This window comes from Lytechinus variegatus, chromosome 11 (genome assembly GCF_018143015.1).
Source record: "Lytechinus variegatus isolate NC3 chromosome 11, Lvar_3.0, whole genome shotgun sequence".
Taxonomy (NCBI): domain Eukaryota; kingdom Metazoa; phylum Echinodermata; class Echinoidea; order Temnopleuroida; family Toxopneustidae; genus Lytechinus; species Lytechinus variegatus.
The window spans coordinates 24,976,005-24,992,963 of NC_054750.1; the positions used below are offsets into that span (position 1 = coordinate 24,976,005).

General features: G+C 38.0%; 1 protein-coding gene across 1 annotated transcript; it reads left to right on the forward strand.

Moving 5' to 3' along the window:
* Positions 1-1,773: 1,773 nt before the first annotated feature.
* On the forward strand, positions 1,774-14,310 carry LOC121424047 (ATP synthase subunit delta, mitochondrial-like). The gene is made up of 5 exons (XM_041619626.1): positions 1,774-2,006; positions 8,372-8,525; positions 10,187-10,275; positions 12,036-12,191; positions 13,805-14,310. The coding sequence occupies exons 1-4, from the start codon at positions 1,854-1,856 to the stop codon at positions 12,159-12,161; spliced, it is 522 nt and encodes a 173-aa protein (XP_041475560.1). The 5' UTR covers positions 1,774-1,853; the 3' UTR covers positions 12,162-12,191; positions 13,805-14,310.
* The last annotated feature ends 2,649 nt before the right edge of the window (positions 14,311-16,959 follow it).

The following is a 16,959-nucleotide window of genomic DNA, read 5'->3' on the forward strand; positions in this document are numbered from 1 at the left end:
AGATCCACTTTAGACCATTTCGAGAAATTCATGTTTTTTAATTCTCCCATATTGCAATATTCGTATGTGAAACTTAATTGTTATAATCTACTACCCTACTATGTAAACATAAAATTGGGTATAAAATATGTCTACCTGTCTTATGATAATTATTTCAATATTTTTTTTCTTAAAAAATACCAGTGGCGGATTAAGCCCCCTTTACAAACTGAAATGGATCCAACCTCCTTTTAAATAAAAAAGTGATTTTTCTTTGCCATGCATCACGTTTAAATGGGATTTTTTTTCTTTTCTTTCACCAAAAAGTCTATAAATTGAGACCAAACCCCCCCCCCCCCCCAAATTTTATGAGGAAAGGATCTAACCCCTTTTGCAATTGAGATTTTGAGAAGAATTTGTTTGCAAAAAGAGTTAGAGCCACTTTAGACCATTCCATGAAAATCATGTTTTTTTTGTCTGTTTGTTTTATTCTCCCATTTATGATATTGCAATATTCTTATGCGAAACTAAATTGTCACGATACCCTACCATGTGAACATAAAAAATTGCTATAAAACAAATCTGCCTGTCTTCATATTTTCATTCAAAAATATTTGTCTTTATAAATTTCGTTTTGCAAACTGAAATGGATCTAACACCTTTCGACAAAAAAAGAATTTTTCTTTGCCATTATTTTTGTTCACTTTTAACATGTTTAATGGGAATTCGAAATTTTCTTTGATATCATCTGACAGAGCTACAAATTGTGCTTACACATAATTCCCCATTTTCAAGTCAATAAATAAAAATTACAGCTTGCCGCTTTGGGCTGGAATCATTGTTGCCATAATTTTCGCAAGGTCCCGTTTTCAGGTGAATATACATCCGAAAATTCCACCATCTTATGCCAGTGGCCTACCTAGGATTTCGCAAGGGGGTGGGGGCAAATTTGTCCGCCAAAAAAAATGACAAGGAAAAAAAAGGTCTGCAACCACAAATAAAGGATTTCGTACCAGACAAAAAATTGACAAGCAAAAAAAGAAAGAAGAATAGAGGTCTTCAAGTTCAAAGGAGCCGGCCACTTGTGGCTCGTCAGGGATCAGTTGTGACTCGTCATGTGAGGGGGCAGGGATACGTCCCTTGCTCAGAGGGGGGGGGGGCAGTCTACCCCCCCCCCCTTCCCCGTAGGTACGCTAATGCGTGCTCTTATTATTTTCTTAGTTAGATAAATTGTATCATATTCATGAACTTCAAATCATATTTTACCACTTTCAACTTTGGACCAATTAACGGGCCTGAACCATTTGATGTTTTATAGCCAAATTGGTCGGGGGTACCCCGTATAATTTTTATGTGTGAATGTTTATTGCACTGTTTGTCTGATTCCCCCCCCCCTTTCCTTTTGAGGCCCTTATCAATTTCAAGCTCTAAGCTTAAGATGAAGGTTTCCCATATTTCAAAATGCATTATGTCGATATATATGTATATATATGATTTTTCTGCTATTTGTTTAAATAATTAAAAAACAAAAAATTATCAGGTATAATTTAGATTATTATATTGTATATATTATGTGGTAGAAAAATGTTAAAACGGCTGTTCTCGACTCAGCTCACTGCCATCATACGGGAAATTGTAACTGCGCCATAATTCACCCAGAGCCCCCCCTCCCCATAGGCCTCCCAAATCTTTCCTTTGGGGTGGTCGTCATGGCGGACGGAACTCCTCTGTTGAATCATTTAGTGGTGTTCCCATTCCACGAATTATAGATTTCATTGGATGGATCATCAGTGGAGCAGTGCGCGCGTTGCATCCTGGGTGCACTTTACCGAAATCGCCATTTTCACTTTTGAGGGTCCAACTCTGCTAGAAAAATGTCGCTCATGAGAAGTGTCACTAGACTTTCGGGGGCGTTGCGATCACAAAGGCAACTTGTAAGGATATGTCAACCATGTAGAAACTATGCTGATGATACTAAGGCATCAGCGCCGACGCAAATGTCATTTTCCTTTGGCTACCCAGGAAAGGTTCGAAAATCACATTTTGTTGTTCAGTCCCATGTATTAAAATCTGTGCTATGTGTGTTGATCATGTTCATGCTGGTGGGGGTCGGGACAACTCGGACCAGTCCACGGGACATCTCGGACCGCGGGCCGAGTTGTCCCACCCATATTACGAGATTTTTTGTCCACTAATTAGCGTCTATTTTTCTATCATTTCGAAATCTCTTGTAAAGATTTTCTAGAGATATGGTCTGATGGTAATGTTCTTCACTTTAGACTTAGTTTTTTTCGCTGAAATAAAAAAAAGTGTAATTTTAGCCTAGTCTTGAGCCTAGGACTAGGATTAGGACGCAATCAGATGATGATGATTTTTTAGATATGTCATGTACTTCTTCATTTAAACTGAAATCACGACAATTCTATTAATTTTAGTAATTCTTACACCTTCCTACGCCTAATCAGTAGAGGCGCACGGCCGATATTGGAGACTGTCTCCAATGTGGGAAATTATCTCCAATATCAGAGACTTTTGTAAAGAATTTGGGTATCCAATTTCAGAGACAGTCTCCAGTTTTGGAGACCAATTTTCTTTGTTTACATTTGCTTAAAAAGGATTACCTTGGCAGCAAATAAAAATGTGATAAGCAGATTCCTCATGAAATATTACCCCTTTTCACCATCTACTATAAAAATTCACCGTCTACTTTTGTTTTCATAAGGATTTTTGTTGTCATCCACACACAAAACAATTGGGCTTCTGACCTCGGTGGAACAAAAGTTTGGGTGGAAAAAATCATACTTTTGTTTCTTTTGTTCTTTTGCAAAGCAAGTATATGGGAGATTGTCTCCCTTATTGGAGAGAGTCTCCCATATTGGCCGTGCGCCTCTACTGACAAATGCACCAAATTACTGCTAGTTATGTTTAGAATCTGAGGTTAACACTTATGCGTAAAAATATCAGTTGGCAACGTTTGGCAAAATACACTCACACATTGTACAAGGTTAGTATGTACTAACCTCGTACAATAGACCGTGTTTGACCCTGGATTTCGAAGTAGTCGGCAAACATCGCTTCATTGCTGAAGTAATATTTGACGAAACTCCTTCTCGCTACGCACCGGGGCTCTTGCCGGTAAGTTGCAATGGGGGCAACAAATAGGAATTATTTTAAAATCATAATCATGAAAAAAAAGCAAATTTTGCTTACCTCGGCCTCAAAAGTGACTTCGCTTGTCTCTTCCACGGAAATACAAGGAAGCCTGTTGTTGGCGCTAATAATTTCACAACCTTGATTCAGCTCCTCGGTAATTTTATACTGTATCTAAATTCTTTGAATGCGCAATCCTTATAATTAATTTACTAATTATGGGCATCAATGAATGAAATACCTTCAAAAACATAATTAAAGATTATTGTTGGTGATGATAACACTTATTTGCAATGAATTTAAAAAGATGACTAATAAAAAAAAAAAGAAGAAAAATATACGTGCCTGGAAAGAAACCAGCAGTACAAGCATTAACGAACTGCGCCATAATTCACTGGGCGTTGTGGCTTGCGCTGTAATCCAAGCTGTGGGGAAGTTACAAATTGATGCAGAGGTTCGAGCCCTGGTCACGTCTTTCGGATGGTGACGTTAAAGGTCGGTCCCAGACGTAAATAATCATATCTGATTGATACACGTCTGATAAAACTCAAATACACACACAACGAACGTCAATTATACGTATACGGTATCCCAAAGTCTATACAATGAAAAGATTGGACACTTCACGGACTTCGCGTAATGCCTTGCGTCGATTTGCGTGTAGAAATAGTGTAGGTGCCTAGTCTTTCCCTTGTCGTGTCTTTGATCTGAATATAAATCGCGCGCCCTCTTAAGGCGAAAATTGATATCCGCGCTGAGCAGATTTCATCTCGGTAAAATCTTCACTAAAGATCAAGAAAATATACATGTTTTTTAAAAGAAACTTCAAGAAGTCACGGAAGGATCTAAATGATTCGGTAAGTGTCATAGCAGAATGTGATATATGAAATTTTAAGTCATATTTTATGTGGGCAAAAGCCCAGCAAACTTTAACTGTGTCGTGTGTGTCACGTGCATACGACTGATATTCCTTCGCACGCGAGATGCTTTGAACCCACGGGTGGGCAAAATATGGATAGTGATGGTTAAAAAATATCGCAGAAATGCGATGAAAAAACAGAAGTAGAAGAGTGTTTACTCACATCTGTTGTCATCGCCATCTTTGAACCATTGTTAATGCAACCTAGTCGCGTGAAGCGTATAGAGGGCGGCAAAATCATGAGCGATGCTAGATTAAAAAGTGCTAAAATGTCCCGCTTCAACCACTGAACCACTGATAAAAAATGCGGGTAAACATAAAACTTGCCAATAACTTTGGGCGAAAAACAAAAAATAAAATTGGTGATTTAGGTCTAGGTTCACCACGGGTAATCCTTACCTCTACAGCCAGGCATGTAAAGCAAGGCCAGGCGTTAGGGGAGTAACCCTACGTAGGTAGAAGACTTTACTCCCCAGACGCCTCCAGGCTTCATAGGCGCGCGTGTATTAACTGTGTTGGTGCTTGGCTCGGCCCCGCTCAACAACTTACTTGATTTTGTGATAATTTCTCCTCAAATTACCATTTTTTTCGCAGAAGATCAAGATGGACTTTATTGTATTCCATTAGGCCTAACTCCATTTTCTCATCACAAGGATAAAATTTGGTGTATTTGCACGATTTTGTTAAAGTTTTAAAGCAAACAACCGATGAACTGTCCGCTGCTCTTCATCGCAACTCTACAAAACTGGCAGGGTGGATTCAGCCCGAATCTACAATGGAAGTGGGCATGCACAGTGAAAGAGCTGAGCTGGACTAGGCCTAAAGGGTATATAGATATATAAATATTTACAAAAAAAAAGGCAGAGCCAATATGATTATATGAGACTGCCAAGCTTTAAGCTCTAGTTCACTCTCTCTCACTCAGTCCAGCTCAGCTCTCTCACTGTGCACGCCCACTTCCATTGTGGATTTGGGCTGAATACCACCCCGCAAGTTTAGGCGGCCGAGCTACGTAGAGTTGAGATGAAGAGAAGCAGACGGTTCATCGGTTGTTTGCTTCTTGTGACCAGAGAGAAAAGATGAAAAACTTTCACAAAATCGTGCAAATACACCAAATTTTATCCTTGTGATGAGAAAATGGAGTTACTATAAAGTCCATCTTGATCTTCTGCGATAAAAATGGTAATTTAAGGAGAAATTATCACAAAATCAAGTCAGTTGTTGAGCGGGGCCGAGCACTGACACAGTTAATACACGCGCACCTATGGGAATCGTTAGCTGTCGAAAAACGCCTAAAATTACACCTTTTTTTTATTTCAGCGAAAAAAAAAGTAATAGAAAGTGAAGAACATTACCATCAGACCATATATCTAGAAAATCTTTACAAGAAATTTCGAAATGACGGAAAAATAGACGCAAATTAGTGGAAATAAATCTCGTAATGGGTGGGACCACGGGTCCGAGATGTCCCGTGGTCCGAGTTGTCCCTGATTCATGCTGGTGGTACGATAGCCCAGGGAGCCCAGGAGCTCATCGTGTATTTACCCATACTCACGGGACAAGGGTAGATTATGGTCAAAATATCTAGCTAGATAAATTATGAAAACAGAAATTATGCACTTATCACGATTATATGGATGAAGGTCTATCGAGTGAAAGAATCCTGACATCCATCGGGGCACAGACTGGAACCTCAAAAAACGAAAAATTTTCTCCTACCCCAGTCTCGATCGGCCATTTTTGTTATGATTTGCCCTGCACAAGCACTAATGGTGCTTTATTCAAATTTATTGTAAAAGTAAAGAAAAATAATTAAGAGCAGGGGCGTTTACTTACAGTCTGTTATTGTCACCATCTTGCCATTTGTGTTATCATAGCACCTAGCCACAAGATGCGTTTAGAGAGCGACAATATGAGCAGTGCCAACTTTTTTTTTCAATTACATCGGCCAATATGAATCGTAAAATACTTGCAGTGGCCAATAAATGTCTTGAATCATTTATGAATACCATTCATGATATTTATCGGCCGTTGCAAGTATTTTATGATTCATGAGCAGTTACTCACAGAACTTTTTTTGTCCTCCTACACAGACAGATGACGGCCATTGGGCTCGTAATGGTGGATAAACCCCTGCTTAACTACAGCCTCTATGGAGAAAGTGCGCACTTTTACAGCCCCCTCGATTACTCCTAATTTTGCTTTTTGATGGGGGGAAAAAGAAAGAAATAATAAAGATAAATTTACATCAAATACAATCAGCTTACCACCTTTCTGAAAAATACATGTACAAGGGTATGCTGGAAAATAGCGAACTTTGATGACAAACAGATCAGGATCAGCCAGGTTCTTCTATCACTGTCAGCTACAGCTGGGCAAGTGGACGTGCCGGCGGATTGGCTGGCACGTTGGTACGCTCAGCTGTAGCTGTGCTGACGTATACGCTGTATGCGACGGTTGTTTGTTCCACCATTATGAGCCCAATGGCCATCATCGGTCTATTGACAGAAGGGATGATGTGGAGCCAGACAACGTCTCGGCGGAGCATATCCCTGACAGAAATAGCCCTATTTATCGAGGGCTGAAACTTCATGAGCGGTGCTAGATAAAAAATGCATGCATTGGCCAATAAATATGAATCTCACTTCAATGCTAAATCCCGCTTGACGTTGTCTGACAAGCGGGATATTTTAGCATCGAGGTATTTATCGGCCAATGCGTGTATATTCTATCCACTGCGGTGAAAGTTCACTCTGCTGTTTGACTACAGGTGTCTCAATTGTAGTCTTGTAGACTGTAGTCTATACATGCATATTTCATTGTTATTTGGATTGGGTGGTGCTCACCACAAGGTAGATTGGAAAATCTGCTGTTTTGCAGAATTGTTAAAACATTTTTTGATGTTTTCACCACAACTTAGACTGAAAAATTTGTCTGAGGTTTTTTTTTTTTACATTTTCTGATATTTTCAAGCCCCAGCCCTCCTACACAAATGGAAGAATAGCTTTAGGACTCGTAACAGTGGTTTGTGCAAGGCTTTAATGGGTGAAACAAAGTGCCGGAATAAAAATTAACATTTTATGAATACAATTGGCATAACAGTTTCTTGACATATTTGATGTAAAATCCAAAATTTTTATTTCAAACAGCTAGCGCACTCATAAACAAGGTTATGATATAACCTTGTTCTCTGTCAGGACGCTATGTGTGGTAAAATACATGTAAGTTATTAGTTTCTCGTGCTCTTGGGGTCAACTGCTTAATTTTTTGACACTGTCAGTTTCCATTGCATCTACATGTATTTATCATAACTTGGCTCTTAAGTAAATTGAATTCTTTTAATTTTTTTTTCTGAATGTAAATTAGGGATTGTTGAATGACAATTTTTTTTTGCGATTTTACTTTCCACCAATAGAGGGTCTATACAAAAATATGCTCAAAATCTTTTTGTTTAGTGCTCTGTTAAATGAAAACAAAAATGATACCCAAGTTACAACTGTATGGAAATTAGTATTTTGGGTTATATTTTAATGTTTAAAGATTTGTTCAAGTGTGTGTTGTGTACTGCATAGATCTACATGTAGATTCACCATAGGCAGGGTTGTTGCAGTGAATACATGTGAGATGTTAATTGTAGTCCCACATGTAGACTATCATGATATGGACCGAGTGTACTAATATCTTGTAGTCCCAAGATGAGTCAGGAAAGAAATTAATATTGTTGATTTTCTTGATAGTTTCCAACTAAATAAATACAATTTCAGGGAAACTTGGAAAATATGGATGTAAAGATGTTTGAAATTTCAGCAACTTTGGGGAAGTGTTTTTTTTCATGCCATCAAACGGTTATCAGAACGGGTAAACATTTAAGCTTATAATTATTGTTTGAACAGCGTTTAAACATTTTGACTCATCCCTAAAGAACCCCATATGAATTTCTTACAAAAAACCATAGCCTGTCATTTTCACGTTAAAAAAAAACAATGGAGCCCCAAGGGTGATCCTGATAGACATGTTGTGCAATATCATTCTGGTGGCAGGCCGATACCTTTGCAAGCCAATTGCGATCACTCGATTAGCATGATTTTTTTTCTTGTGGGAGTTGAAAATCCATGTGGTTTGGATGTGTTGAAAGTTGAAACCTCTTTAAATATTTTGTAATCATCAATTACTGTGTTTTCTCAAAGTCTGTTGAACACATAAAGAGCCTGCATAAAAATGTTTTTGACTTTTTTACTATAAACAGCTTGTATGAAATCCAGAGATAGGAAAGTTGTAATTTATAGGGTACTTGTGATTCCTGCTTTGTTCTTTCTTTCATAGATGTTCTACTCAAATGCGAGTGTGAAGCAAGTTGATGTTCCTTCAGGCACTGGAAGTTTTGGTATTCTTGCTCAACATGTACCATCATTAGCTGTTTTGAAACCTGGCACGGTCCTAGTCACGGAGGATGACGGTTCTATTAGCAAATTCTTTGGTAAGTCAAAGGCCTCAAAATTATGCTCTTCTCCTCATCCAGAAGTTATAGACCGATATTTGATTGGTTGTCAATCAAGAATGAAGGGATTGGGGGTGGGGCAGCGTACTTTATTTATTTGTTCCTTCTGATTTCTTCCACAGGACTATGCCAGTTGGATATGATTTTGTTGCATTTTTTGAAATTATTGTAGACCATTTTGTTAGGCCTGAGTTGAACCATCCATGACCTTGGATCACTGGTGCAATCTCTTCCAGACCAATGGACTTCTAAAGTAAAGAAAGAACTTGAGAACTTTTGTGTCACCAAGAACTGAGAAAATCAAACACTCTCATTCCTTTATTTTTTATCTAGATGTATACATGTATGTCCAAACTTTATCATAGTACCAAATTTTCTTGCTTGAATTAACCAGCCAGAAACGTTAAAATCCCAGTTGCATGGGCGCATCCATTTTGTTCTGTTTGCGCTTTTATTACTGCACTGCAGAATTGCGGTGATGTTGATCGATCACCACCGCAAGCAGAACAAAATGGCCTCACCAATTGTAATCCCAGTGGCATGGATGCATCATTTTGTTCTTGTTGCATTGTTTGCACTCTTAGTTACTACACTGCAGAATTGCTGTATCTATGGATCGCGGTCGCAAACAGAGCAAAATGGCTGCATGAATGCACATGGGTTATGACTTTTTGGACCGATAAAGCAAGAAAATTGACAATTCCTACCTCGTAGTTGGTTTTATTTTCACAGCTCTTCATGGTTGATTTAAGGATTGGAAATATAGTATCATATAGTTTTGAAACAGATCAAAGTAAGGAAATGAAGACCCCAAATGTGGTTGTTAAAGTCTTAGGTGGCACTGAATTTCTGATGTATTTCTTTATTTTGGTGGTCCACCGCTCTCCGCCGAATACAATCCTGGGCGGTCACCGGTCAAAGAAAAAAGTTTGGGTGACTCGTCACTCGTGCCTGCTCTTTATGCTTATCTAACATTGGGGAGCATTCCATAAAACAAAAAGGGATTTTTTTAATTGATATTGTTATAAGCTGCTGCAAGTTCTTGCATCTGAGTAGCTGAAAGCACATTAGTCTGTGAAAATGATTGGCTTAACTTTTCATGAATTGCTCCCCGTAACACTAAAGTGCAATTAGTTTGTTGAAGTTCAGTCAGGTTTTATTCATTGGTATTGAAGGCACAATAAAGCCTTATAATGCTTTGTAAGTTATGTACAGTATGTAAAGTCAATGTAAAGCAAATGATTGGAAAATGTATTTCGTTACTATGCAATCAAATGAAATGGAATACATTTGAATGGGACAATATGATGTCTCGGTAATGCAGTTCATATGTGTAAATATGTGAGAGCCGTCAGCAATCTTTTTGTGTAATTACACTCAAAAATGCATTCGGGCCCAGAGTGAACTACATGTAGCCAGAACAACTGGACCATTTCCTTTGTCCTGGCTCGAGTGTAAAACCAAGGGTAATCTGTGCTCAAAGATTGGTGGCAGAGTGTGGAGGGGATTGGTTATTTGTAGACATAGCATGTACATGTATGCCATGCAGAATAGCGGAGCAGAGAGAATGATAACATAAGAACTCTGTAAGCCATGTCAACTCTAATTGCAAACCTTTTCTAATTGCCCTTGTTCTTTAGTGAGCAGTGGTATGGTCACAGTCAATGATGACTCATCTGTCCAGATTCTGGCTGAGATGGCTGCCCCGGTGGAGGATCTAGATTCACAGGTAATTCCTTGACCAGGAGTAAAGGGGGGAGGAGGGATGTTTAAAGGTCAAGTCCACCTCAGAAAAATGTTGATTTGAATCAATAGAGAAAAATCAGACAAGCACAATGCTGAAGATTTCATCAAAATCGGATGTAAAATAAGAAAGTTTGACATTTCAAAGTTTCGCTTATTTTCAACAAGATATTTATATGAACGAGCCAGTTACATCCAAATGAGAGAGTCGATGATGTCACTCACTCACTATTTCTTTTGTTTTTTATTGTTTGAATTATACAATATTTCAATTTTTACGAATTTGACGATTAGGACGTCCTTGCCTGAAGCACAAAATGTTAAAATAATGGAATTCCACGTGTTCAGGGAGGAATGAAACTTCATTTCACATGACAATGACGAGAAAATAAAAATATTTCATATTTCATATAATAAAATACAACAGAAATAGTGAGTGATGTCATCAACTCTCTCATTTGGATATAATTGGCTCATTCATATAACTATTTTGTTGAAAATAAGCGAAACTTTAAAATGCCATAACTTTCTTATTTTACATCCAATTTTGAGGAAATTTTCAGTGTTATGCTTGTTGAATTTTTATCTTTTTATTCAAATCAAGTTTTTGTTGGGGTGGACTTGTCCTTTTATAAATACAGGTATCTTTTACCCACATATTTTTCTGGAACTTCATCATGCCCCTTAGAATCCCTTATATGGCATAATGCATGTAACCAGTTACAGTTGGTTCTAATGATTAAATTGCTCCGTGTATTTGTACCTCAATTAGAGTTTTTCATCCTACATGTATATTTCGGTCTGTTTCAGGGTTTTTGTGGACAAATACAGGCACTCATACCCGTGTTTCAGCTCAGTTTTAGAATTTTTTTTAAACGGCTTTTCACAAAGTAAAACGATCCCTTTACTAGGAATCTGAACACATGCACTTGACCAAAATTTCAACATCACATTTATTTTCTTACATGTATATTGTGTTTTGTTGTTTTCTAAATTTCTTATGTACCTGTTTGGGGTTTTTTTCATTGGAAATTACTGGTGACTTTATTTTGACCATGAAAATGATTGATTTAAATCAGTAAAAGTAAAAATAATGATACATTTATGAGTTTTGGCTATAGAAACAATTTTGCATTGGATTTGTCATTTAGGGTCTGAATGCACTCACGAAATGTGTAATTTCGGAAGCAGGGGTCACAATTTGGTCTCAAAAGTTGCGCGAGACTTGAAAGTTAAAAGTCAGTTAGCGACGTGGTAAAGAAATTTGCACTGTGGACAATGTCGAGGGGGGGGGGCTGAATCAGCCCCCCTTATCACGGTTAAAACCATCACTGTTTTTAGTACATGTACCTGTAATTATTGGTGCAAAGTACTTTTGATTTCTGTACATACTAGTGTGTACATGTATGTAACAATGTTGATTTTTTTCATAACTTGATTAAAAACATCTTTTTTAATTGATTTTCACATGTATTGTGTCATTTGCAAGTCTTCCACATACAAATCATTTGAATCTCCACAGAGTGTAAGAAGAGGAAATGTAGATAGATGAATTAATGGGACATGAATAAATGAATGTGACTGGTATAATGAAAAGCTATATATACATGTAAATTAAGAAGCATAGAAAAGGAATTAGCAAATAGAATCCAAGCAGTTGAGATGTGCTCTTTATGTATGTTGCCCGTGAGCAGGACAGGAGCGCGTATTTCATAAATCTATGGTGTTTTTTTTTTAATTGTCCAGGCAATCAAAGAAGGAATGACCAAGGCCCAACAGGAGCTGGCTGCAGCAGCCACAGACCTTGCCCGCGCTGAGGCTCAAATTGCTGTGGAAGTTCACGAAGCAATGGACGCTGCCGTCAACAAGTAGATACTTTTACATCACCTGCCTGTTTTTAAGGTATGTTTGAATGGTTTCTGCCATACAATAACTTTGCTTGAGTTGAAAGCCTTGTACACCACAGAAATTTGTTCTCAAAATTAAGTTTGAACCGAGTAATAGCGGGATTGTGTTATTTTTATTGGATGTTCCTTTGCCCTGCTTGAGACGGTATTATGGCCAGGAACTTGGGTCTCTTTTGCGATTTTTCATCACCTGTATTTCGTCTCATATGTTTATTTTGTACCTTTATTGTACCTTGTCCTATAAAGTGATGCAAACAATGATAAGAGATTGACGAGTGGATACCATGCGCGACCCCAGAAACATGTAAGAAAGGTGTCTTTTTCAAGGTAGGGCATGTTCTGTAACGTACGTAACGTTATAAGGGTGTAAAAAAACACTAAAATAATAACAGGTATCTATTTCGCTTGGATGGCACCATGCATCAATTGGCTAGCTGTACAAGAGGCACAGAAGACATAACATTGAATTCTCATAAAGATGTAATAAATATGACTTGCATAGTCGACTCCTATAGACTTACATGTATTTTCTTGATTTCAGGTTTGACTTTAAAACTTGATATAGTGTCAAAACAAAAGGCTAAAGTAAAATATAAAACAATCAAATTCCTTGCTCTCAGATAGAGTTAACTCTATGCCCGCCATGTACAGAATCACTCCTGTGCCACATTAATTTCAAGGTGCAACCTGAAGAGGGGATTTGCATGTGGAGCGTTGTGGCCCAGTGGATTAGTCTTCGGACTTTGAAACAGAAGGTCGTGGGTTCGAATCCCAGCCATGGCGTAATTTCCTTCAGCAAGAAACTGATCCACGATGTGCTGCACTCGACCCAGGTGAGGTAAATGGGTACCGGTAGGAAGTAATTCCTTAAGAAGCTGTGTGTGCTATGAACGCCTAGCTTAGCCGGGTAATATAGGAGCGCCTTGAGCACCTAACAAGGTGGATATGTGCGCAATATAAATATCCTATATTATTATTATTATTATGGACTTGATACATGTAATTCTGCTGACAATAGCTTTTGATTGGTTTATTATAAAGAAAAGCTTTGTGTGTACAAAAGTTGAATGGAATGTGACTTTTAGTAGAAATTGGCAGCCGCCTGTTTGTGATTCTAGTCGAACAAAGCGAGCAAAGAGTTAATCAACATTACTTGCGTTATTAGCACCCGTTTTGCTGGAACACTGGAATTGTAAGAATTTTAGAAGACTATTGATGGTGTTTTGGAATTGTCTCCTCTTGCCTAATTGAGTCTATAATTCACGAAGAAAGAGACTAAATTTATCCACACTGTGCTGCACTCCACCCAGGTGAGGTGAATGGGTACCCGGCAGTAGTAATTCCTATGCATGCACTGAGCGCTGGTGATGGTAGCTCGAGCTAAAGCTGGGTTAATAATAGCAGCGCTTTGCATCCTCTGGCAAAAAGTGCTTTATAAATCCAGCTATTATTACTATTTCTATTAAAACACTGTATTCAATGATGGATTGTACAAGTATTTACATATCTATTTCTCTTTTGTCTTGACCTTTCACTCTTTCATGTCTGTGTTGATTGAAGCTTGATCTCATGTTTGTGCCCCGTTTTCTTTCTCTTTTTTTCACACAGAATTCATGAAGCAGAGATCCCTAGCCTGACCCCACCCTTCACACACAAATGGAATTTGGAATGATGATTGTGATCTAATTACTCATCTGAACGAAGATTCATATTACTTTATTTACCGAAATCACCATACCACACCAAATGATAAAACTCTTAACACTGAAACCTTGGATATTGAAGATTGAATTCTTAGTATCGGTTGCTGTGATATCTCTTTCTTACTTCCTCTTTTCAGTATGGAGTGAGCGTTCATGGGTACTGCTTCAGCCTGTGTTAAAATGCTTGCAAGCACTTTAGAAGAATACATAAGTTATGTAAATCTATTTGCATAAATCTTGAGTAACTGTTCAACTGTGATGAACATTGTTACATTGGCCAGAGTGACCTCCTAACTTATCTCTGCTTCTTGCTTTATGAACTGTTTGTTCCAAACGAGTATGTGATTAATCCCTGTAATGACTACAGTGTTATTTGTTATGTATATGAAATAAATGAAAATGATATATTGAGTAATAGTATCCCCTTTATCCATTGTGTGTTGGTGCTAAATGGGGGGGGAGCATTCAACCTTGATTGTTGCCTTGGTGGCACAAGGGCGTTAGGATGTACATGTACATCAATGCCCATTCCTGATGGTCAGGCAGGAGGGCGTTGACCCGCTTGCGCACATTTTACACATTTCATTGCGCAAGAGCTAATGCTCTACTGCTAGCCAGGCAACAAATTTAAAAACGAAATGGTTGTCATCTCTTTACCCACTAAACATTGGTGTCAGAAGTGTAATTTTTTGGGGGATAGGTTGTCCATCCTTCCTGTTTTCATCCTCACTATCAATTGAAAATCTTGAAAAATCATCTCCAAACTCACTGTGTATGAGAAGGATCTGATTACTTGGGGAGAAACCAAGGTCACATACTTATTTCTAAATACATGAGAAATCCCCAAATGATGATTCAACCTCAAGCTTGGTATTTATTGGTATATATTGGAGTGAAAATATCTGATTGGATTTATGGGGTCAAATGTCAGAAATAACATACCTGAAAATGGCTCAATTCATTCAGTAAAGCTAAACTATAAAAATGGCAAACATTGCATGGGGGTGATAATGTATTTAGGTTTAAAAACAGGTCAGTGGTGATTTTTTTTCCTTGCTTTTATAAACTGATAAAATGTTTGACAAATATAGAGGATTTACAATAATATGGTAACATTCTTGTTTTGTTATAAGGTCATAAGGTTTAAACTCACTGATAATGTACGTACAAATTGGTACTTTCCTTGGTAAATTAGGAAGTTACGACATCCATCTCTCATTGAAATAAAGCAATTAATTTACTAAATCGTATGTTCTAGTTCTGGTATGAAAATACTTTAACTTGTACTTAAATATTCGGATATTCAGGAAGTATCTTTGGACATTTCACTTTGCATGAGAAAAATTGTAAGGTCAGAAATGACAAATAGGCCAATTAAATTAGGGTTAAGTTTCATGAGTCAGGTCATTGTCACTTCAATATTTCCAAATAATTTCCAAGCTGGAGGTCGATTCATCAAGGTAAGATGTAGAAAAGAGAAAGCGAGAGAGAAGAAAATACAAAGAGATGGAAATGGTTAGAGAAAGATATCATTAGCCAAATGGCATTTAGAAAGATGTAGATGGAGTAAGGAGACAAATGATACACTGAGGCGATGCAAGTGGACCAGGGGCGGTTGAGCAAAGTCGATAATCATGTGACCTGAAACTCGCACAGGATGTTCAGTGATACATTGATTACTCTTATGTACACGTTTCATGAATCAGATCCATAAACTTTCAAAGTTACGATGGTAATTCAACAGATACACCCAATTCGGCCAAAGTTCATTGACCTTTGACCTTGGTCATGTGACCTGAAATGCGCACAGGATGTTCAGTGATACTTGATTACTCTAACGTCCAAGTTTAACGAACTGGACCAATAAACTATCAAAGTTATGATTCGGCCAAAGTTCATTGACCCTAAATGACCTTTGACCTTAATCATGACACCTGAAACTTGCACAAAATGTTCAGTGATGCTTGATTACTATTATGTCTAAGTTTCATGAATCTGATCCATAAACTTTCATAGTTATGATGGGAATTCAACAGATACCCCCAATTCGGCCAAAGTTCATTGACCCTAAATGACCTTTGACCTTGGTCATGTGAGGTGAAACTCATGCAGAATGTTCAGTGATACTTGACTAACCTTATGTCCAAGTTTCATGAACTAGGTCCATATATTTTCTAAGTGATATACTTTCTAAGTTATGATGTCATTTCAAAAACTTAACCTCAGGTTAAGATTTGATGTTGACGCCGCCGCCTGTTAAGGCCCTAAACCGCAAATTGCACCTAAACCGCAAATCGCCGCTTAAGCTTGTAGAAAAAAGTTTAGTCTTGTTTACTCAATAGCAATGCACCTTCGCGCGAGAAATTGAGCCAGCTAGCTGTGCATACATGTATACATGTACGTAAACACTTCATGCAATTCGCGAAAGTTGTTTGATTCTGCTAAGTCTGCTGGCCTAAAATTTCGCGAGAACCTTCATCAAATTTTCATAATGAATTGGAAAATCATAACTTTGTTATTTTGGTGTTTGGTGTTGATTCGTCCGGGCGAGAGTTTCAAATGGTGTTTATAAGCAGTTTCTCAATCAAATTTACTGTTAAAATGAGGTTTGGAGAAAATTTTGAGTTCGGATCCATTACTGAACTATCCCTTTAAAAGTTTGTCAATTTATCATATCTTTCTTTACATTTTTAGCTCACCTGAGCCGAAGGCTCAAGTGATCTATTGCCGTCCGTTTTTGTCCGTCGTGCGTCGTCCGTAAACTGTTACATTTTCATCTTCTTCTCCAGAACGGCTGGTCCAATCTTGACCAAACTTGGTAGGAATCATCCCTATGCGTAGGGGATGCAAAGTTGTTCAAGGGATACCTGTAGCCCCCATGGGGGCCCTGGGGGAGGACCCCCAAGGGAGAAAAGACTGTAAATTTTAAAAATCTCTAGATCCAGAAGTAGAACAGTCAAGTTGTTTTGTGTGTAGATACCTTAATAGGCGAAGAATAAATTTGTTCATGCCAGTTCCTGGGGTGCCCCCTTTGGGGCCCTGTTGGGGCTTAAAAGTCGG